At 41.3% G+C, this 23,164-nt stretch overlaps 1 protein-coding gene across 15 annotated transcripts in view; it reads right to left on the bottom strand.

The window, feature by feature from the left end:
- The window catches only part of LOC128703085 (LIM domain-containing protein jub), a 347,638-nt gene that overhangs the window by 154,957 nt on the left and 169,517 nt on the right, over positions 1-23,164 (bottom strand). For 6 of the 15 annotated variants that reach the window (XM_070103680.1, XM_070103678.1, XM_070103675.1 and 3 more), the window contains one exon: positions 9,772-9,842. The exons of the other annotated variants lie outside the window; for them this stretch is intronic. In XM_070103680.1, coding sequence (XP_069959781.1) covers positions 9,772-9,823 — 52 coding nt within the window. In that variant the 5' untranslated portion in view covers positions 9,824-9,842. The remainder of the gene's footprint in view (positions 1-9,771; positions 9,843-23,164) is intronic. 15 annotated transcript variants of the gene reach the window in all.

The following is a 23,164-nucleotide window of genomic DNA, read 5'->3' as shown; positions in this document are numbered from 1 at the left end:
CCACCCACACTCTCACCATCACACTGCCTCGTTGCTTCTAGCCTCCACCCCCTCCCCACCCCCAAGCATCCTCTACCTTCCAACACCAGCCTCCAGCTCCTGCCCTCACCCCTACATCACTCAGTTTCCACTGCCCAAGTCAGCAGTCCCCCCAATTTCTAATCCCCACCCCCCTCACTCCAACTACTCCAATCCCTCCTGCTTAACCCCTCCTGTATACACCCCAACCTCTTTAACCTCTCCTTTATAATCCCCATACAGCTGCATCAAGTGAGGCAACTGAACAATAAGGCACTTCCATTTGCTATCAGAGATGTGGATGAGGTATCTTTGACACACATCACTACATTGTTACATTACATTATTCCACTGGTTTATGTTTTTTGACCTACCAAATATCTGGGTGGCTTTTTTGGAGGAGCTAGGGAGTGTAATCCTATTTTTCCAATATGTTCTTCAGTTCATTTTACACTACTGTTTTATTACAAGTTTATTACATGTTTCATTACACGCCCAAAATGCCTAGGCATGCTAGTGGCCTACTTTGTAATTAATATATTATAATAGGCAAACCACACATTGTAAGCTCTGCAAGGAATAAACATTTTCATTTTCAGGAGCATTCACATGAACAGCATTCCATGTGCAGGCTATGATACACAATACACAGCAGAAACATCACCGAACTTAGACACCAGAATTCAGGAACACCAGTATGCTTGTAGGACTAATGACAATGCATGCATCATTTATCTGGATAAAAGCGCACTCATTATGGAATGGAAAAACTGGACAGGATGCAATGAGTAATCTCTCCTACTGGCTTCTGCAAAACTCTTGTATCACCACATAGCATAACAGTGCACTCTCCCTCGTGTGCACCACATGCTCTATCACTGATTTTGTGGGAGCCTCCAGAGTTGTGAAACTGCAAGAGTGAGCACTGTCAAATTTGGCACCACACACAACTTGTGTGTTTTGGGTTGCCTGATGCTTGGTCCTCTGGTGGCCAAACTTCTGGCACTTGAAGCATTGTACAGGGAAGGGAACATACAGTTTCACATCCAGATCTCTCCACCCAAGATTAATGAACTATGGAATGTTTAGTTGGTTGAAAGTGAGGACTCACTTTCCTCTTAAACCTCCAAACCAATGGGAAACTATACTACAACACTGGTTGAAATAACCAGTGACAAGAATTTTCTCCAATGGGCCACCACAATACAAGAGGGATGAGCATGCTGAGGGTCTGTAACCAAAATGTCCACTGATAGGTCTCATGGATGTTAGGCTGCAAGAATCTCTTCATATTTTTTCTCTAAGTTCCTCTACAAACCTCACTTGTAACTTGGCCAGAGACAGAGACAGAGCCATCTTTGAATTCATGCCTTTGAGTGGAAGGGAGAGGTGTCCTCCAAGATATTAACAAAAAAGCAACAAATACTCCCCACTGAGCAATCATTTTGACAGCCAAGGTAATAAATCCACAGCCCAAAAAAATTGTCATGCTGGGAGGAAACATAAGAAAGGAGGATCACTGCAGCAGGCCTGTTGGTCCATACTAGGCAGGTCCTTTACATAACAAATAACAAAAAAAGGCACAATACCGTGACTGGAACGATACACAAATAACCCGCACATAGAAGAGAGGAGCTTATGACGACGTTTCGGTCCAACTTGGGCCATTTGCAAAGTCACAGTAACCAGAAGTGTAGCAGGACGGTTATATACAGGCAGGAAGAAGAAGCAGAAGAAGCAGAAGAAGAAGAAGAAGAAGAAGAAGAAGCAGAAGAAGAAGAAGAAGAAAAAGCAGAAGAAGAAGAAGAAGAAAAAGCAGAAGAAGAAGAAGAAGAAAAAGCAGAAGAAGAAGAAAAAGCAGAAGAAGAAGAAAAAGCAGAAGAAGAAGAAAAAGCAGAAGAAGAAGAAAAAGCAGAAGAAGAAGAAAAAGCAGAAGAAGAAGAAAAAGCAGAAGAAGAAGAAGCAGAAGAAGAAGAAGAAGCAGAAGAAGAAGAAGAAGCAGAAGAAGAAGAAGAAGCAGAAGCAGAAGAAGAAGCAGAAGAAGAAGCAGAAGAAGAAGCAGAAGAAGAAGAAGAAGCAGAAGAAGAAGAAGAAGCAGAAGAAGAAGAAGAAGCAGAAGAAGAAGAAGAAGCAGAAGAAGAAGAAGAAGCAGAAGAAGAAGAAGAAGCAGAAGAAGAAGAAGAAGCAGAAGAAGAAGAAGAAGCAGAAGAAGAAGAAGAAGCAGAAGAAGAAGAAGAAGCAGAAGAAGAAGAAGAAGCAGAAGAAGAAGAAGAAGCAGAAGAAGAAGAAGAAGCAGAAGAAGAAGAAGAAGCAGAAGAAGAAGAAGAAGCAGAAGAAGAAGAAGAAGCAGAAGAAGAAGAAGCAGAAGAAGAAGAAGAAGCAGAAGAAGAAGAAGAAGAAGAAGAAGAAGAAGAAGCAGAAGAAGAAGAAGAAGAAGAAGCAGAAGAAGAAGAAGAAGAAGAAGAAGAAGCAGCAGCAGCAGCAGCAGCAGCAGCAGCAGCAGCAGCAGCAGCAGCAGCAGCAGCAGCAGCAGCAGCAGCAGCAGCAGCAGCAGCAGCAGCAGCAGCAGCAGCAGCAGCAGCAGCAGCAGCAGCAGCAGCAGCAGCAGCAGCAGCAGCAGCAGCAGCAGCAGCAGCAGCAGCAGCAGCAGCAGCAGCAGCAGCAGCAGCAGCAGCAGCAGCAGCAGCAGCAGCAGCAGCAGCAGCAGCAGCAGCAGCAGCAGCAGCAGCAGCAGCAGCAGCAGCAGCAGCAGCAGCAGCAGCAGCAGCAGCAGCAGCAGCAGCAGCAGCAGCAGCAGCAGCAGCAGCAGCAGCAGCAGCAGCAGCAGCAGCAGCAGCAGCAGCAGCAGCAGCAGCAGCAGCAGCAGCAGCAGCAGCAGCAGCAGCAGCAGCAGCAGCAGCAGCAGCAGCAGCAGCAGCAGCAGCAGCAGCAGCAGCAGCAGCAGCAGCAGCAGCAGCAGCAGCAGCAGCAGCAGCAGCAGCAGCAGCAGCAGCAGCAGCAGCAGCAGCAGCAGCAGCAGCAGCAGCAGCAGCAGCAGCAGCAGCAGCAGCAGCAGCAGCAGCAGCAGCAGCAGCAGCAGCAGCAGCAGCAGCAGCAGCAGCAGCAGCAGCAGCAGCAGCAGCAGGAGGAGGAGGAGGAGGAGGAGGAGCCAGTCAAATACAAAGAAAGGGGAGCACTGCAAGGGAGCTAGGTGCCCACAGAGGGAGAGCAAGTGCACAGAGGTGGGGGGAAGGGGAAGTGATGAAATAAATAATGAAGGAACAGAAACATGCGACAGAAGAAAGGAATACTAAAAAGGAAAGAGGAAAGGGGAAGAGGGAGAAGAAGAAAAAATGAGGAATCACGTTAAGTCACGGGTGTTCAGATTTGGAACATTTTACAATGTAGTGGGAGAGGAAGGCATCTACAGAGACGAAGCCAGGACTAAGATTCATACAAGGAAAGTTGTGTATTAGAGAGGATTCAACTAGACGGCGACTGTTAAAGTTGGAAGTAGGGAAGACAGTTTTAGCAGAAGATCAGTCAATAGGATGGCTGTGATCTCTGGCGTGACAGAACAGAGCATTGTTAGTATCGGCAAGCCTAACACTATTTTTGTGCTCCCTAAGTCTGTCAGAAAGAGATCGACCAGTTTCTCCAAAGTATTGAAGAGGACAGGAGGAGCAAGAAATAGAGTAGACACCAGGAACATGTGTAGAGGGAGGAGAGGTATGAACGAGATTAATGCGAAGAGTGTTAGTCTGGCGGAAAGTAAGCTTGATGTCTAAGGGACGGAGAGAATTGTTGAGATTATTAAGTCCGGAAATGTAGGGAAGGCAGAGGACAGAAGAGTTCCCAGGAGTAGAGAGTTTGGGAGAGAAGAAATTACGTTTAGCACGTGAGAGGGCCGAGTCTATGAAATGGGAAGGGTAGCCAAGATGGGAAAACAAATTATGAAGAGTGGAAATTTCTGCTGGAAGGAACTGAGGATCACAAATGTGGAGGGCATGGAGAAAGAGGGAGATAAGAACACTTTTCTTGACAGGGGAAGCATGATAGGAAAAGCAGTGAATGTACATGCCACTGTGCATAGGTTTTCGGTAAACGGAAAAGAAAAAACCTGTACCTGAGCGGTGGACATGGACATCAAGGAAAGGAAGCAAGGAATTAGATTCCCAGTCAGCTTTAAACTTAATGGAAGGGGCAAGATTATTAAGAGCTTCAAGAAAAGGTTGGAAGAGACTGGAGTCATGAGGCCACAGAGCAAAGATGTCATCCACATAGCGGAGCCAGAGTGAAGGTTGCACATCAATGGTAGGAAGAAGAACAGTCTCGAAGTATTCCATGTCAAGATTAGCAAGGACAGGAGAGAGAGGAGAGCCCATAGCAACACTGAAGGTTTGAGAATAATATTTCCCTTGGAAGGAAAAGGAATTAGTCCACACAGAGGTAGATAAGATCAAGAAAGACTTCAATTGGTATAGAGAGATGTAGGTATAGAGATATTGACTGGTTCGTGGTGCTTGGATTTTGTTCTGGTTAGTTCCTTTATCGAAGTGCTGGAAGCGATAGCGACTCTGGTGTTAGCTTGTTTAAGTACTTTAAAAACGTTCAGTGCAACCTGGCTGTTAGGAAGAATTATAACTTTGTTGGGAGTGATGTTGGTGTGTGGAGAATTAATGATCTGCAAGAAAAGAGCACTTCAGATCATTAATTCTCCACGCACCAACACCACTCCCAACAAAGTTATAATTCTTCCCAACAGCCAGGTTGCACTGAACGTTTCTAAAGTACTTTCACAAGCTAACACCAGAGTCGCCATCGCTTCCAGCACTTCGATAAAGGATCTAACCAGAACAAAATCCAAGCACCACGAACCAGTCAACGCAGGGGGGTTTACACTATACCCTCTGGAGGCTGCGACAAGATTTATGTAGGTGAAACAGCAAGAAACCTTGACACCTGCATCAATGAACACATTTATGCATGTAGGAACGATAACTTTAACAATGCCTGTGTACAACACTGAAATTCCACCAATCATCTCATGAAGTTCAGGGAAGCCCAACTAGTGATCGAAGAAACTAATTTCCCCTGACGCAAGTGCCTTGAATCTTCATTAATAGCGGTTTCTAATACAATTAAACAAAACAAAGGCAGCTTCACCATCTCTGAAGTCATAGCAAGAATCCTCCTGAAAACAGTAAATCCTGCCATCACATAGTCTCTCCTGTTAATACAACACAAGCACATTACAGAGAATGAACATTGAAACAGGCCTTCTCTATCCAGCCTACAATAGAAATATTTGTCTAACCAATTTTTGTTCCCCAAGTAATAGCTTTTATATCGTTTATTCACATGCAAGTTAATTGTTCTTCCTCCTCCTCCTCCTCCTCCTCCAGCAGCAGCAGCAGCAGTAGTAGTGCACCTCACTCTGAGCCTATAGATACCCTCTGTGTCCATGTACTGTTTGTAACGGCTTGATAAAGCTCCTGGAGAGCGAAACGTTGGCACATTAAAATGTCACATTAGTTGCACTTGTGTCCTTTTACTTTACATCTTCCACTTATACACTTCGATCATGTCTCCCCTCATTCTTCGTCTAACAAGTGAATGTAATTTAAGAGTCTTCAAGACTCACGAAATTGTAATGACACGATTGCAAACAAACCATACCACGGGCGGGATTGAACCCGCGGTCAGAGAGTCTCAAAACTCCAGACCATCGCGTTAGTCACTGGATCAGCTAGCCACAATAAGATTCATCCATTGAGGGGACTTGAGCTAGAGTTCATCACGGCCATGCTAGCTGGAGATTCGTCCGTAAAAACTTGCATTTGTGGTCACAGTGGTGCCTATGCTAACCTTTCTATGGTGTAGAAATATACCTAGTTGGACCAATCATATTATGGCTAGCTGGTCCAGTGGCTAACGCGACGGTCTGGAGTTCTGAGACTCTCTGACCGCGGGTTCAATCCCACCCGTGGTATGGTTTGTTTGCAATCGTGTCATTACGATTTCGTGAGTCATGTTGACGGCATTGAGGGGACTTGAGCTAGAGTTCGTCACGGCCACGCTAGCTGGAGATTTGTCTGTAAAAACTTGCATTTGTGGTCACAGTGGTGCCTATGCTAACCTTCCTATGGTGCAGAAATATACCTAGTTGGACCAATCTTATTGTGGCTAGCTGGTCCAGTGGCTAACGCGACGGTCTGGAGTTTTGAGACTCTCTGACCATGGGTTCAATCCCGCCCGTGGTATGGTTTAAGAGTCTTCAATCTTTCTTCAAAAGGAAGATTTCTAATGCTATGTATTAACTTGGTCATTCTACAATGAATGTTTTCTAACGAATTTATGTCCATTCTGTAATATGGAGACCAGAACTGAGCTGCATAATCTAGGTGAGGCCTTACTAATGATGTGTAAAACTGCAGTATAACCTCTGGACTTCTGTTGCTTACACTTCTTGATATAAATCCCAATAATCTATTTGCCTTATTACGTACGCTTAGGCACTGCTGTCTTGGTTTAAGGTTGCTGCTCACCATAACCCCCAAGTCTTTTTCGCAATCTGTATGGCTAAGTTCTACATTATTTAACTTATAAGTGCTAGGGTTATGGATACTCCTGAGCTTCAGAACCTTGCATTTATCCACATTGAACTGCATCTGCCACTTTTCTGACCAAGAATAGAGATTGTCTAAATCCTCCTGAAGTTCCCTAACATCTATGTTTGAATCAATTATCCTACCTATCTTTGTGTCATCGGCGAATTTGCTCATTTCACTAGTAATACCCTGATCAAAGTCATTGATATAATAAATTGATATTATAAACAACAACGGGCCCAAGACTGATCCCTGTGGAACCCCACTTGTTACAGATCCCCACTCGAATTTAACCCCATTTATGGACACTCTCTTCTTCCTGTCTGTGAGCCATGACTCGATCCACGAGAGCACTTTTCCCCTAATGCCATGAGCTGCCACTTTCTTTAACAGTCTTTGATGCGGAACTCTATCAAAAGCCTTACTAAAATCTAAGTAAATAATATCAAATTCTTTATCGTGATCAACAGCCGCAAAAGCTTTACTGAAGAAAGTTAATAAATTAGTTAGATAAGAACGGCCTCTCGTGAATCCATGGTGAGTGTCATTAATCAAGCTATGCTTATCGAGATGGCTTCTTATAATCTCAGCTATAATTGACTAGTAATTTGCCTACACTTGAGGTCAGGCTTACTGGGCGGTAATTTGATGGTAACAACTTGTCCCCTGCTTTAAAAATAGGAATTACATTTGCCATCCTCCACATATCAGACATTACACCTGTTTGAAGAGATAAATTAAAAATATTAGTTAATGGTTCACAGATTTCCATTTTGGATTCCTTAAGAACCCTTGAAAAAAGCTCATCAGGACCCGGCGACTTATTTTGCTTCAGTCCGTCTATCTGCTTCACAACCATTTCACTAGTGACTGTGATGTTACATAATTTATCTTCTTCAGGTCCACTATAAAAATTAATTACTGGAATATTGTTAGTGTCTTCCTGTGTAAAAACCAAGAGAAAATAATTATTAAAAATCGAGCACATTTCATTCTCTTTGTCAGTAAGATGCCCATAGTTATTTTTAAGGGGACCTATCTTATCTCTAACTTTTGTTCTATAGACCTGAAAAAAACTTTTTGGGTTAGTTTTAGAATCCCTAGCAACTTTAATTTCATAGTCCCTTTTAGCTTTTCTTATCCCCTTTTTAATGTCCCTCTTAATGTCAATATACTGATTCATAAGATGACCCTCACCTCTTTTGATATGCCTATAAATTCCCTTCTTATGCCCTAGTAGATATTTCAGCCTATTATTCATCCATTTTGGGTCATTTCCATTTTATCGAATTTCTTTATACGGGATAAACGTTCTTTGAGCAGCATGTATAGTGTTCAGAAAACTGTCATATTGATAGCTCTCTTCGTTACCCCAGTCAACAGATAAGTGTTTTCTAAGCCCATCGTAATCTGCTAAGCGAAAATCTGGGACTGTTACTGAGTTATCCCTACTATCATACTTCCATTCAATGCTAAATGTACACCTACCACCCGACTTACGACCGAGTTTGGTTCCGAGAAACTGGTTGTCAGTCGAAATGGACGTAAGTCGAACTTTACTACTGAATATCAACATCACATTTTTGTAATGACTTTATTTTGTTTTATTTTGGCATTTTATATTTTATTTAACTTTTTATGTTGTTAGTACTGTATTTTATACTGTAAGGTTTAGGATAAACACTGTACAACACAAATAGTTGTTTATTTCCCAGAAATTTGGCAAAAAAACACGGTCATAAGTCGAGTGGTCATAAGTCGAGCAGGTCTTAAGTTGGATGGTAGGTGTATTTGATTTGTGGTTGCTAGCACCCAGTTCCTCTGAAATTTCTAAATTATTAACAAGGGATTTATTGTTTGCCAGAACTAAGTCAAGCAGGTTATTTCCCCTTGTAGGTTCTGTCACAAACTGCTTCAAAAAACAATCCTGAACTACTTCTATGAAGTCGTATGATTCTAAATTCCCAGTCAAGAAATTCCAATCAATATGACTAAAGTTAGTCTCCTAGAATTACTACATTATCGTGCCTTGTGGCCTTAACAATTTCCTCCCATAGTAGTCTCCCTTGGTCCCTATCTAAGTTTGGGGGATGGTATATCACACCTAAAATCAATTTTTCATGCCCCTCTGAAAATTCTATCCAAACAGACTCTGTATGTGTTACTTCAGACTTAATACCCATTTTTATGCAACAGTTCAAGCGATCTCGGACATACAATGCCACCCCACCCCCCTTCCCGATACTTCTATCTACTAGGAACAATTTAAAACCCTGAATGTGACCTTCCGCAGGCATGTCCCGACTTTTTTAATTAAACCACGTCTCAGTTATGGCAAATACATCAAAGTTTCCTGCACTAGCAACTAATCTCAATTCGTCCATCTTATTCCTTATCCTGCCCAACACTACTCAGGATAGAATTAACAAACTTTATAGAAACAGACAGAGCATGCTGCTGAGATATGTATCTATAGTCTCCTTCCAAAATGAAGGCAGAATCAGGGCCAGTAACAAACAGAAACCAGGCATCCAAATGATTCTAGGTTGGAAACAATTTTTAAGCAAGTTGCAAGAGAAAAAGAACAGAATAGAAGTGCAGACAGAGAGCAGCACTGCCCTGCCAATAGTCCTTACATCCCAAACCAACTCACTGAGCAATGCAAAATTTCTTTCAGGGACCACGTTTTACCATGCCCAGGGCTATGCCCTAGAATTAGCAGAGCAAGGCTTAGCAAACTATCTACTTTGACTAGCAGTAACAGAGGCACCAGCAGCTTATGTTAATAATGGACGATGGTAAATCAACAAGACCATAAGACTGACACCACCAGTCACTATGCCTTGATCCATAGGTGACCTCCTGTAATACTACTTCCAGTGCCAAACAGCCAACTAATGCACCACATGATGTGCCACCAGATGGTCTACTACTAAACCAAGCTAAACTTCACAAAGCTACCACCACATTTACATAACAGGAATACTTAATGGACAGAAGGCAAAAATATGTAAATGATCTGCCAGACAGGACTGAATCTTATCACTGTCTGTAACTACACGAAGTTAATGAGAAGAATAAGCATGGAAGAGGATAGATACACAAAGACTTGGACAAGCTGTATCGCCAAACATGTAGCTACTGGAGTCCAACCCAAGTATACCTTTGATGGATTTCAAGAGCTTTCTTGCTCCCACAGCAAAGAACTTGGTCATACTGCAAGGTCATGCAAATCTGGGAAGGAAAGAGAAGACCAGAGATAAAGTATATACTACACAGCTTGAGAGAAATTACAAATACTGCTTGAAGAGAAAGATTTTGAAGTGAATACACATTCAGCATATCACTAAGATAAGAGATAAGATGTGCACAAGAACCTCAAAATCAGTATCATATGCAAGGCAATCTGATCGCAGAAATACATTCAGTAAACTTAAAAATGTTAGGAATCTGCAGAAAATATATAACAGGCCTATAAGAGTGAACATCATCAGCATGGTGCCCACACCTAGTTAAACATGTATGCACTCTTGTGAGGGCAGAGAGGTTGCAGTAACACTAGTTCTGCCATTTGGAATGTACTCTAAGAGATACCTGAAAATATATATTTATACATGAAAAATAATTCAAAGTCAAGTCCCCAATGTGCACTTTATTATAAGGAAGTGTAGAAAAGTCCAGTGAAAAGCCAAAGTAGCATATACACAATTAGAGAAGAGTGACAACACTGATTCTTTACCAGTATTCAACATAGTAATAGAAATATCGCTGACAAAGGAAAAACAGGACCACTATCTTCTACAAGTGCCTGAGTGGTCACGATACATATATGTGGGTCTGTGAGCTGGTAGCAACAACAGCCTGAATGACCAGGCTGTCAAAAAAAAAACCTTGTCTCAAACTGGGTTGAAGGTAAAAGAACCCTTACAACCAGTCACAGATATTAGGGAACTGGGCCATGAGTTATGAATAAATGAAATGAACCTGACAACCACTGGAGTGTGAACAGAATAACAGGACTAACAGGACTCCCCACTTTCAGGACCTGAGTCCTGGAAGTGGGGAGTGAGGTAACTGAACTCTGGAGGAGTGGGGAAGACAGTTATTGAATAAATGGTGGTGAATGCAATTCCTTTTTTTTTAGGGGGAGGGAGGGAGGGGCCACCTTACCATGTTGGGATACAGCTTGTGTATTATAACAAGTGACAAGAGGCATAAATGAAGCTAAAAACACAGTTGAGTCACAGGGATGTTAGGAAATATTTCATTCTTAGGAAGGTAGTGGAGCAAGGAAACTACATACACAAGTGTAGGTATGATAGATCCTTAAGACCATGAGCAAGTACTACTAAAGACTGAAGTTTAAGAGGTGGGGCCAGGAGCCCAGACACAACCCAAACCAGGCCTTTGCGACCTGGTCTGGGACCAGGTCACACAGATGTAGATCCTCGGAACATACTCCGTGTAGGCAGATAGACAAGAACTGTGATTCAACAACTGTGATCCAATAACAGGAAATGTGATCCAAGAACTGTGACCCAACAACTGGAGCTGTGATCCAACAACTGCAACAGTGATCCAACAACTGCACCTGTGATCCAACAACTAGAACTGTGATCCAACAACTGGCCAGATTCACCACTACATTTTAAGGTTGGTCCAGACCACAGGTGACAAACCTATGACTAGCTTCTCCGTTTCCTGTAATCTCACAGCTCAGCCTGACAACAGACTTGTCTCTTTATTTTTACTTAGTCAATCAGGTTGTTAGTGCTAACATCACACCACCACAAAGCCATCACAGCCTGGTTGGTCAGGTACTGGCACAAGACAGTCATTCAATTTACTCTTCAAAACTACTTCTGCTAAAGATGCAGGAAGCAAAATGCTGTCAATGAAATTGACAGATATTCTATACATGTATACTTTTTCTTATAAGCAAAATCCAGGGTTAAAACTACACCCAGTATTAGGCCCTTGCTTACAGGAGATGGAACCTACACTGATGACAACAACAAAATGAGTGAAATATTGAAGTTACAATGTGACTGTGTTCAGTGAACCATTAATCAGAAGATAGATGTTAACAATCCAAATGAGTTTTCCATGGATGAGACTCAGTACCTTGCCATCATCTCCATTATTTCTGACATGATTAACACTGCTTGACTTCAGGAATGTCATTAGTTACATGCCCTGGCACTCTGCCCCAGGCACTGACTCATGGAATTTCATATTTATCAAGAAGTTAAAGAAACCACTATCTTTTCCCTTGAATATTCTATGGAGGAGCAGCCTGGACACACACATCATTCCGTGGTCTATAAAAACCACTGACATTGCCTCACTCCACAAAGTCGACAGTAAAACAATTACAAAAAAAATATGTATAGGCTAATAGCACTGCCATCCCACATTAACAAAATCTGAGTCTTAAAAAAGCAAGACTGTTAATCACATGAAATCTCAACAATGGCACAACCCCAGGCAGCGTGGGTTTAGAGCAGGTTGCTCCTGCTTCTCACAACTACTCGACCATTACATGATCTTAGATGCAGTGGAAGACAAGCAAAATGCAGATGTAGTTTACAATGACTTTGCAAAAGCCTTTGACAAATGTGATCATGGTGTAACAGCTTTCAAAATGAGAGCAAAAGGAGTAACTGGAAAAGTTGGCAGATATATTTTATTTTATAACGAATAAAACCCAAAGCACGATAGTGTACAATGAAATCAGACTGCCATTGTGAAAAGCTCTGTTCCACGAGGCACAGTACTGGTCCCAGTTTTGTTTCTCATTCTCATATATGATATAGACAGAGGCATAAATTAGAGCACTGTATCATCCTTCACAGATGATACTACAATCTACATGATAGTGGCATCCGCTGAGGATGTAGTAAGACCTCCAAGCTGACATAAACAAAGTCTTCCAGTAGGTCACTGACAACGTTATGATGATCAATGAGGACAAGTTTCAGCTACACCATTATGGAAATATTGAGGAAATACAGATAAGAACAGAGTATAAAACAAACTAGAATAACTTAATAGTGAGACCTGAGAGTGATCATGAGAGATCTCACCTTCAAGGATAAAAACAGTGTCACTATCACAACCATAAATAAAATGATAGGTTGGATAACTAGAATCTTCAAAATAAGGAATGCCAAACCAAGCTGGAATATTTGTGTGTGTTTAACAACTCAATTCAAGGTAGGTGAAATTGTACACCTGGAGAATGTGCAGAGAATCTTCACCGCCCCCACATATTCAGTCAAGCACCTTAATTACTAGGAACATCTGAGGGCCTTGATCTGTACTCCTTGGGATGTAGGCAAGATATACATTATAATCTACACATGGAAAATCTGCACACACACACACACACACACACACACACACACACACACACACACACACACACACACACACACACACACAACAAATCTGTCCAAAAAATGGGCCACAACATTGTCATTGAAATAGTCACCAGCACGGCTTGCAACAGCTGTGTCCATGCCCCATGAAAGTAAGAAATTTTGCAGACGGTGTAAAATACCCCAAGTGAAAAACAGGGTTGCAACAAGTACACTGGGGTAAAACTCAATGTGAAGGGACCAAGACTTTCCTTCATCCTCCCTTCTTACATATGGGAGATTACCGACAGACTCCTGGATGTCTTCAAGAAAAAAATGGACAAACTTTCCATGTCAGTCCCTGATCAGCAGAGCTATATTAGTTATGCTGGACTTTGTGCAACTAGCACCAACAGCCTGGATGATCAAGCTATCCAGGAGAGGCCCTGATCTGGAACAGGCCCACGAGGGCACCGATTCTAGGAACACACTGCAGGTAGACTCCAGGTAGGTATGTAATAGATTGAACAGTCTTGAACCATACACATATACCTGTGACTAGTTTCTAAAGTCTTCTTACTCCTGTATCTTGGTCTGTGGCAAGCTTTTCTGGTGCTTGCCTAGTCAACCAAGCTGTTGCTGATAGCACTGGGTCTGCAGGCTACCCACAGCAACAGCCAGGTTGACCAGGCAAGCACCAGTCAAGCCTATATTAAGTAAAAGGACACAAGTGCAACTAATGTGACATTTTCTTCACAAAGTTCCTGGAGAGCAAAACGTTGCCACAATAAAATGTCACATTAGTTGCACTTGTGTCTTTTACTTAACATTTGTCGGTAATTCTACCAATGTTAATACAGTCAAGCCTAGCCCAAATCCAGGGTCTGGGTATATCAGAGGTATATCAGAGGTATACATCTCACATCGGTTTTGCACTATATTATCTAAAACCAATTTCTCTACATACATTATTTTAGGTTAGGTTTCAGCCAATCAAAATTAACCCATTATAACGAACTAACATAATCACGAACTAAAAAGTAAAACCTTTCAATCTGCATATTCCCACCTAAGGGACTAGTTTATACAGCACATCAAATCCATCATTTGGACAGAACACCCTGATAAACCATTAATATATGGATATACACAACTGGAACTAAGCACCAAAAGGGCTAACAGAAGTAAGCCTTGACATATGTACAATTACTTACTCAAAATGTCTGGTATCGTAGTTTAGAGATAAAACGAATTGCTGAGAACTTTATTGTAACATTTCGCCCATGAACAGGCTTCTTCATTCAATGACTGAAGAAGGTTTTCAGGAGGCAAAATGTCTCAAAGTTCTCCTCCTTCAATTGTGTCTTTCTCCCATTGTTGACTTGGCACCATGTCTCCATTTTGGTATGGTACTGTAACTTAGTGTTAATGATCAAACAGACAAGTGGAAACCACAGGGAACATTATGCAAGTGAACATACTACAACACTAACATTTACATTTAAATATTAACGAGGCTTTTCCATGGTCCTTCACTTTACTTAGCTGTTGATGGCTCTGAGGGTCATGTCCCCTGCAGATCTGGTATCGAAATTCAGTTATGCATGCACAGGGTCCTGACCAGCAAAATGCTCTTATGAGAGTGTTTTCACCATATTCAACCTTAACAACTGGGATCAAATATATCACGTCGTTAACAAAACATGGAAAGATATCTTAACCCTTTCAGGGTCCAAGGCCAAAATCTGAAGTGGTGCCCCAGTGTCCAAGAATTAAAAAAAAAAAATTATTTTTTCTTATGAAATGGTAGAGAATCTTTTTGTGAATGTAATAAAACAAAAAGTACGAAATTTGATGGAAAATTTACGAAATTATGCTCTCGAGAATTTTGATGTGTCAGCGATATTTACGAATCGGCGATTTTGCCGACTTTGACTCCCATTTTAGGCCAATTACATTGTTCCAGTCGACCAAATTCTTAGCTATTTCACTAGCATTACTTCTATTCTATCGATTGAGCACAAGAAATCGCCAAGTCAACTGTTTCAACTACAAAATAAAGTGACCGGAAATTGGTAATTTGGCCAATTAACACAAAGTTCAAAATATTCCAATTTCAAAATGGGGTCCAGAATAAACAATGTAGGTATTCCTGGCACTAAACTAACATTTCCTCTGTTCATTAATTATGTTTTGAGGCTTTACAAATAAATTCCATCTTGATTTTTTATTCACATAGTGAATTTTTATTCACACAAAAAAATAAAAGATTTACTGTTATGCAATATTGTAATAATTGTATAAATATCATCACCACATTTGTGAATGCATATTAGACCCACCAGCTGGTGTGTATTAGACGTGTGAGGTCGTTTGTTTACTCTTGAACATCGGCAAAAATTTAACATTTCCGCCACTTTGGGCTCAGTTTCAAGCCATTTCCAGTGCTAAAACCAATCAAAATTGTCTCTATTTCTGTAATATGTCTTCCATTCTATCAAATGAGACCAAGAAATCACAAATACAACTATAAAAAACATACGAAAAAACACTGCAAAGTCGCTGTTTTAATCGAAAATCACGGTCTCAGTTTTTTTTCTCTCATTATACACAGTGTGCTGCAGGATTTGTTTTATGTGGTGCACACATACCACATAGATGTATTCTCTCATATCTAGGCCCAAATTTACCACTCACAGTTTATCAGAGTGAGCTGAGCTCATGACGTAGATCTACGGTTTGGACCCTGAACGTAAAGCCGTAGATCTACAGGACGGACCCTGAAAGGGTTAAATATCATGGATACAGACCAGTGTTTAGAAATGATCAACTATGTGGCACTAGAACTATGCTTGAAGCACATTCCGTTAACAAATATAGAGAAGACATATATTAACAAGAGAGATGCACCCTCTACAGGTGAAGGCCAAGAATCAGAGCTTCTCAAGGGTGCTAAACTATCTGGAACACAGATTGAAACACTGTTTAGGGAAACAAAAAATACCGAACTCAAAATAAATGAAAGTCCAAGAAAAACAGAGGCATCTAAAAGCAATTAATGAAACTGAAAGAAATCCAAAACATTTCTTCTCATGTGCTAAATCCAGGGCAAAAACAGCATCCAGTATCAAGCCCTTGCTCAAACAAGATGGACTTTACATATCGAGCCCTTGCTCAAACAAGATGGAACCTGCAGTGATGAAGTAAGTGAAATATTGAAGTCTCAATACGAATTTCGTGTTCAGTAAGTCATTAATCAGACTAAAGGATGAAACTGAATGAATTCTTCAAGCCTCAAAACTCTGTCAAAATTTCTGACAATCTTAAACATTACTGGATTTTGACAAAGCCAGTGATACCATACCCCACACACTGCCCCAGGCCCAGATTCATGAACTACATGCTCAGAACTGTAAGACACCCCTAACATGTGCCTTAAATATTCTTTGAAGAGGAAGCCTATAAACGAGGGTCATCCCATAAAGTCATTTAAAACAACAGATATAGTCTCATTCCACAAAGGTGGCAGCAAAGCAATAGCAAATAATTGTAGACCGATAGCACTGATGTCCCACATTATAAAATCTTTGAAATGGTTCTAAGAAGTAAAACTGCCAACCACTTGGATTCCTAACAACTGCACAACCCAGGGCAACATGGGTTTAGAGTAGGTCACTCCTACCTCTCACAACTACTGGACCACTATGACATGGTCTTGGATGCACTGGAGGACAAACAGAATGCAGATGTAGTATACACAGACTGCAAAAGCCTTTGATAAGTGCAAATTATGGTGTAATAGATCCTAAAAAGTATGCAAAAAGATTAACTGGGAAAGTGTGCAGATGGATTTTTAAACTTTCTAGCTAATAAAATGCAAAATGCAGTAGCAAGAAGAGTTAAGTAAGAGGGCTGCCACAGTAAAAAAGCTCTGTTCCACAAGGCACAGTACCTGCCTTCATCCTTTTCTCTCATCCTATCTAACCTATATACCTTTCATGAGTTCAGAAAGTTTTTCTATTCCCAGAGCCTGGCCTTGGGCCAGGCTTGTCTGGTGTTTGTCTAGTGAACCAGGCAATTGCTGCTAGTGGTCCACTGACCCACATATCCATCACAACCTGGTTGATCTGTCACATGGTGAAGATACTTGTTAGGTTTCCTCTTTAAGACTTCTACACTTGTCCCATTAGTGTTTCTGATATCTTCTGGTAAGATGTTGAATACTCTGGAGCCACGAACGTTGGTACATTGTTCCCTTATTGTGTCCACTGCACCCCTGCTTTTCACAGTGTTTACTTTGCACTTCCTCCCATATCTCTCACTCCAGTATGTTATGACAGTGTGCAGATTTGGGAGAAGGCCCTCAAGTACTTTCCAGATATATATTATCATTCATCTCTCTCTCTCCTCTCCCCACTCCAGTGAGTACATATTTAAGACTAAGGCATTCCCATTAATATCAATGCTTTACTGGCTCTATGCTGGCCATAAATGACCTCTGTATCTGTTCCAGCTCTGATATTTCTCCTGCCCTGAATGGGGCCATCAACACTGAGCAATATTCCAAATGAGAGAGCACAAGCAATTTGAAATATGTCACTACTGGCATTATTTCTCCTGTTTTGATGGTTCTCATTACCCACCCCATCATTCCCCTGGCTGTCATGGTCTTATTGTGTTCTTTGAAATAAAGGTCAGTTGACAAATTATTCCCAAATCTTTCACGTGTTCCTTTTGTTCTATTTGATGATATTCTTGAATTTTGTATACAGTGTTCCTTTCTGAGTTCATACTTTCCATACCTAAGCAGCTGGAACTTATCACCAGTGAACATCATGTTCTCCACTCTCCACAGGAAAACAACGTTTATACATCCTGCATTTTTTATGTCTTTGCAAATGATGATACAAAACTGTGACAGGGGTTTTAATCTATGTTTGCTATGAGGATAAGAAACAGCAGAGATGCCAGGACGGGGCTTTGGGGAACTTGAGTTTTTTTACCTCGATGATGCTGGATTTTGCTCTGTTTACTACTACTCCTCTTTGTTCTCTATATTATAATCCAGAAAATCCATCTGGCTTCCTTTCTTGTAATGCTCATGGCCCATGCTTTGTGGTGAATCACCCCATGATCACATGTGTAAAACATCTGTGCAAAATCTGTATATATCATAAATGGGTTTTGGCTGTTTTCCAATACCTTTGTAATTCTGTCATTATGGTTCAGCAGCTGTGACAGGCATGATCGTCCTGCTCTAAAGCTATGCTGTTTTGGGTTATGCTGACTGTGCTGTTCCATGAAATTTGTAATTTGACATCTCGTCAATCTTTCGAAGATTTTTATGATGTGGGAAGTAAAGGCTACTGGTCTGTAGACTGAGTCACTACTGAGCTAAGCAGACTGGGTCAGTAGCTAGGTAGGCTGGGTCACTATTTAGCTAGGTAGATGGGTCACTATTGAGCTTAGCACACTGGGTCAGTAGCTAGGTAGGCTGGGTCACTATTTAGCTAGGTAGATGGGTCACTATTGAGCTTAGCACACTGGGTCAGTAGCTAGGTATGCTGGGTCACTATTTAGCTAGGTAGGCTGGATCACTATTTGGCTAGGTAGGCTGGGTCATTATTTAGCTAGGTAGACTGGGTCACTAGATAGATAGGCTGAGACACTAGCTAGGTAGATTGGGTAACTAGGTAGGATGGGTCATTATTTAGCTAGGTTGGCTGGGTCACTATTTTGGTAGGCTGGGTCACTATTTAGCATGGTAGGCTGGATCGCTATTTAGCTATGAAGGCTGGGTCACTTAGCTAGGTAGACTGGGTCACTATCTAGCTAGGTAAGCTGGGTCATTATGTAGCATGGTAGGCAGTTTCACTATTTAACTAGGTAGACTGGGTCACTATTTAGCTAGGAAGGCTGGGTCACTTAGCTAGGTAGACCAGGTCACTAGCTAGCTAGGCTGGGTCAATATTCAACTAGGAAGACTGGGTCACTATTTAGCTACGTAGACTGGGTTACTATTTAGCTTAGGAAGGCTGGGTCATTATTTAGCTAGGTAGGCTGAGTCACTATTTAGGTAGGTAGACTGGGTCACTATTCAGCTAGGAAGGCTGGCTCACTTTGCTAGGCAGACTGGTCACTATTTAGATAGGTAAACTAGGTCACTAGTGACTGGGTCACTATTTAGCTAGGTAGGCTGGGTCACTAGCTAGGTAGGCTGGGTCACTGTTAAGCTAGGCACAGTCAGGTCTATTTTACACCTTGGAAGCGCTAAATTCGTAGGTGTCACAGCGCCTAGAGAATGTGCTTCTTGTTAATTTTGGAGGTCATGGCCCCCGACCAGGCCACCTGGCCCCCGACCAGGCCACCTGGCCCCCGACCAGGTCACCTGGCCCCCGACCAGGCCACCTGGCCCCCAACCTGATCAGTCACATTTAATTGGATTCCCTGCATCCAATCCCTGAAGCATCCCCTTTACTTCCCTAGAAGAGAATTTCTAGTGGTGCTGCCTTAACTGGTTAATGAGATTTAAAGCTTATCGACTATACTACGATCATTAAGACTGTTCACTACTAGACAACATTATTTTAATACCTAAACTAGGAATTAAAGTAGTGTCTCAGCAAATATACACTGAGAAATACACTTCTTGGTATAATATACACTGAGAAATACACTTCTTGGTACAATATACACTGAGAAATACACTTCTTGGTATAATATACACTGAGAATTACACTTCTTGGTATAATATACACTGAGAATTACACTTCTTGGTATAATATACACTAAGAATTACACTTCTTGGTATAATATACACTGAGAATTACACTTCTTGGTATAATATACACTAAGAATTACACTTCTTGGTGTAATATACACTAAGAATTACACTTCTTGGTGTAATATACACTAAGAATTACACTTCTTGGTGTAATATACACTAAGAATTACACTTCTTGGTATAATATACACTAAGAATTACACTTCTTGGTATAATATACACTGAGAATTACACTTCTTGGTATAATATACACTGAGAATTACACTTCTTGGTGTAATATACACTAAGAATTACACTTCTTGGTGTAATATACACCTAGAAATACACTTCTTGGTATAATATACACTGAGAATTACACTTCTTGGTATAATATACACTGAGAATTACACTTCTTGGTATAATATACACTGAGAAATACACTTCTTGGTGTAATATATCCTATGTCATACCTTGTTATTTTACATACATACTGAAGGTGTCAGTTAAGTGATAAGGATCAACTGGACCGCGGAGGTGTTGACCCCCAAAACCCTCTCCAGGTATACTCTCTAGTCTCCTCTTATGTTAGTGTGTCAGGTAAGACTCTTAAATACACAAATAACCCACACATGGGAAAGGGGAGCTTACGATGACGTTCCGGTGCGACTTGGACCATTTACAAAGTCACACTAACAGAAAGGAGAGAAGCCAGTATATATAGGCCAGGTAAATATGTGCAGGTTATATGTGTATTGTTCCAGTCATGATATTGTTCATTAAGGCTCTTAAATGTGTGACACTCTGCTTATATATTAGTGGAGCATGTAAGATGAGAGGTACATCTTACAAACTACTCCTTACATTCACTATAAAATTACCTTTACGCTCCTGACTTTATTAATGAATCTTATTACTATATTATGTTTTTGGTTCGAATATAGAATTGACACTAACCAGTACAACATGACTCATAAAATCGTAATACGATTGCTAACAAACCAGGGAAAGGATGGGGTTAGAACCCATGGCAAGTGAGTCCTAAAACTTCAGGCCAGTACGTAAGCCACTCGGCCAGTTGGCTACTCAGCTGGCACTCAGTTCACACACTGAGGTCCATGGTTTGATCCCCAGTACTGGGTGTTAGTAGACTCGTGTGGGTCACATCCTGAGAGACAAAAATTAACCTAAGTTGCGGGAGATGCTGTGCATAAACAGGGACTCTCTATATAGTATGTCAGTGATGTCAGCTATGATTTGTATAAGTTATATCATGTACTTGTAGAAATAAAGATTATTATTATTCACACAACTAAGTATATTTTTATACACCACAGGAAAGTTATTATGGGCCACCAATGTGACCACAAATACAAGTTTTACAAATTAATCTCCCGCCAGCGTAGCCAGGAGGAACTCTGGTTCAAGTTCCCTTACACACTGGCCTGATATTTTAGCACTTACTTGCCATGGGTTCAAGCCCCACCCACTCCAAGATTATTTTTTAAGAACAGCATCAACATGTAGACACAAATGCGGGTTTTAAAATATTTATTAAGAAGAGGTTTTGCCAACCAAGGAATTTATCAATGTAATACTGACAACAACAGGCAAGCAGAACAAATTATATTATAAAGGGAGTGAGGCGAGTTAAGATGAAGAGCTAGGTGATGGTGCATGGTGGTGCTAGGTGATGGTGCATGGTGGTGCTAGGTGATGGTGCATGGTGGTGCTAGGTGATGGTGCATGGTGGTGCTAGGTGATGGTGGTTCATGTCTGTTAAATATTGTGAACTATGGTGTTGGTGGTAGTGAACAATGACAACACAATATTGTGAACTATGGTGCTGGTGGTAGTGAACAATGATGACAACACACTATTGTGAACTATGGGGCTGGTGGTAGTGAACAATGATGACAACACAATATTGTGAACTATGGTGCTGGTGGTAGTCAACAATGATGAAAACACAATACAGTGGACCCTCAAGTTTCGGCAGCCTCGACTTTCGTGAAATTCGACTTTCGGCGAGTTTTTTTGGCAAAATTTGGCCTCGAGTTTCGTGATTAGACTCGTATTTCGGCGACCGTCTGGTACCCGTCCGCACACCAAGCCAGTCTCCCATGCCATTCACGCTCAGTGTGCCATTGTTTACCAACACGTGACCATCACCCCGTGGGTTCATACAATACATTTCATAATAATCCATTTTTTTTGTGCTTGCAACTGCTAAATAAGTTATCATGGACCCAAGGAAAGCTAGTGCAAGCCCTTTGGTAAATAATGTGAGGAACACGATCCAGAGGGATTTTGAAGGGTTTGAGGCAGACACTGTCCCTGCCGACCCTCTGCCTGTTGTGGAAGGTGTTGTGGCATTGGGCAAGTCCATGGGGTTGGAGGTGAGTGATGGGGATGTGGAAGAGTTGGTGGAGGACTACAGGGAAGAGCTAACCACTGACAAACTGCAAGAGCTTCAACTGGAACAGCATCAGACCACAGCCGAGGAACTTGCTTCAGAGGAGGAGGAAGAGGGAGTGGATGAGGTGCCTTCTTCAAAGATTAAGGAGATTTGTGCCAAGTGGAATGAGTTGCAAAGTTTTGTTGAAAAGTATCACCCTGACCAAGCTGAAACAAGCCATATCTGCAACATGTACAATGACAGTGTTGTGTCCCAGTTCAGGAAAATCTTAAAGTAATGCCAGAAAAAGATCTCTCTGGACAGATATTTTGTGCAACAGGGGTCCAGTGACTCTCAAGTTGTTCCCAGTGGCATTAAAAGAAGAAGGGAAGTAACCCCAGATAAGGACTTGCTACCTAAAGTCCTAATGGAAGGAGATTCTCCTTCCAAACAATAGTGTACACCTTCCTCCTATCCCCTCCTCCCATCTTCCATCCACCCAGAAGTCTTCAGTAAAGGTAAGTGTAATGTTATTATTATTTATATGCATGTACTTGATTTCTCACTGATTTCAGTATATAAATCTTTATTTAATTTGAAAAAAATATTTTATTTTAATATTTTTGGGTGTCTGGAACGGATTAATTTTATTTCCATTATTTCTTAGGGGGGAAAATGATTTCGAGTTTCGTGAATTTCGACTTTCGGCAGGCTCTCTTGAACGGATTAATCACGAAACTCGGGGGTCCACTGTATTGTGAACTATGGTGCTGGTGGTAGTCAACAATGATGACAACACAATATTGTGAACTATGGTGATGGTGGTAGTCAACAATGATGACAACACAATATTGTGAACTATGGTGCTGGTGGTAGTCAACAATGATGACAACACAATATTGTGAACTATGGTGATGGTGGTAGTCAACAATGATGACAACACAATATTGTGAACTATGGTGCTGGTGGTAGTCAACAATGATGACAACACAATATTGTGAACTATGGTGATGGTGGTAGTCAACAATGACAACACAAT

The sequence above is a fragment of the Cherax quadricarinatus genome, chromosome 86 (genome assembly GCF_038502225.1).
Source record: "Cherax quadricarinatus isolate ZL_2023a chromosome 86, ASM3850222v1, whole genome shotgun sequence".
Taxonomy (NCBI): domain Eukaryota; kingdom Metazoa; phylum Arthropoda; class Malacostraca; order Decapoda; family Parastacidae; genus Cherax; species Cherax quadricarinatus.
Note: the sequence above shows the minus strand (reverse complement) of the source record. Positions and strands in the feature narration are given on the sequence as shown.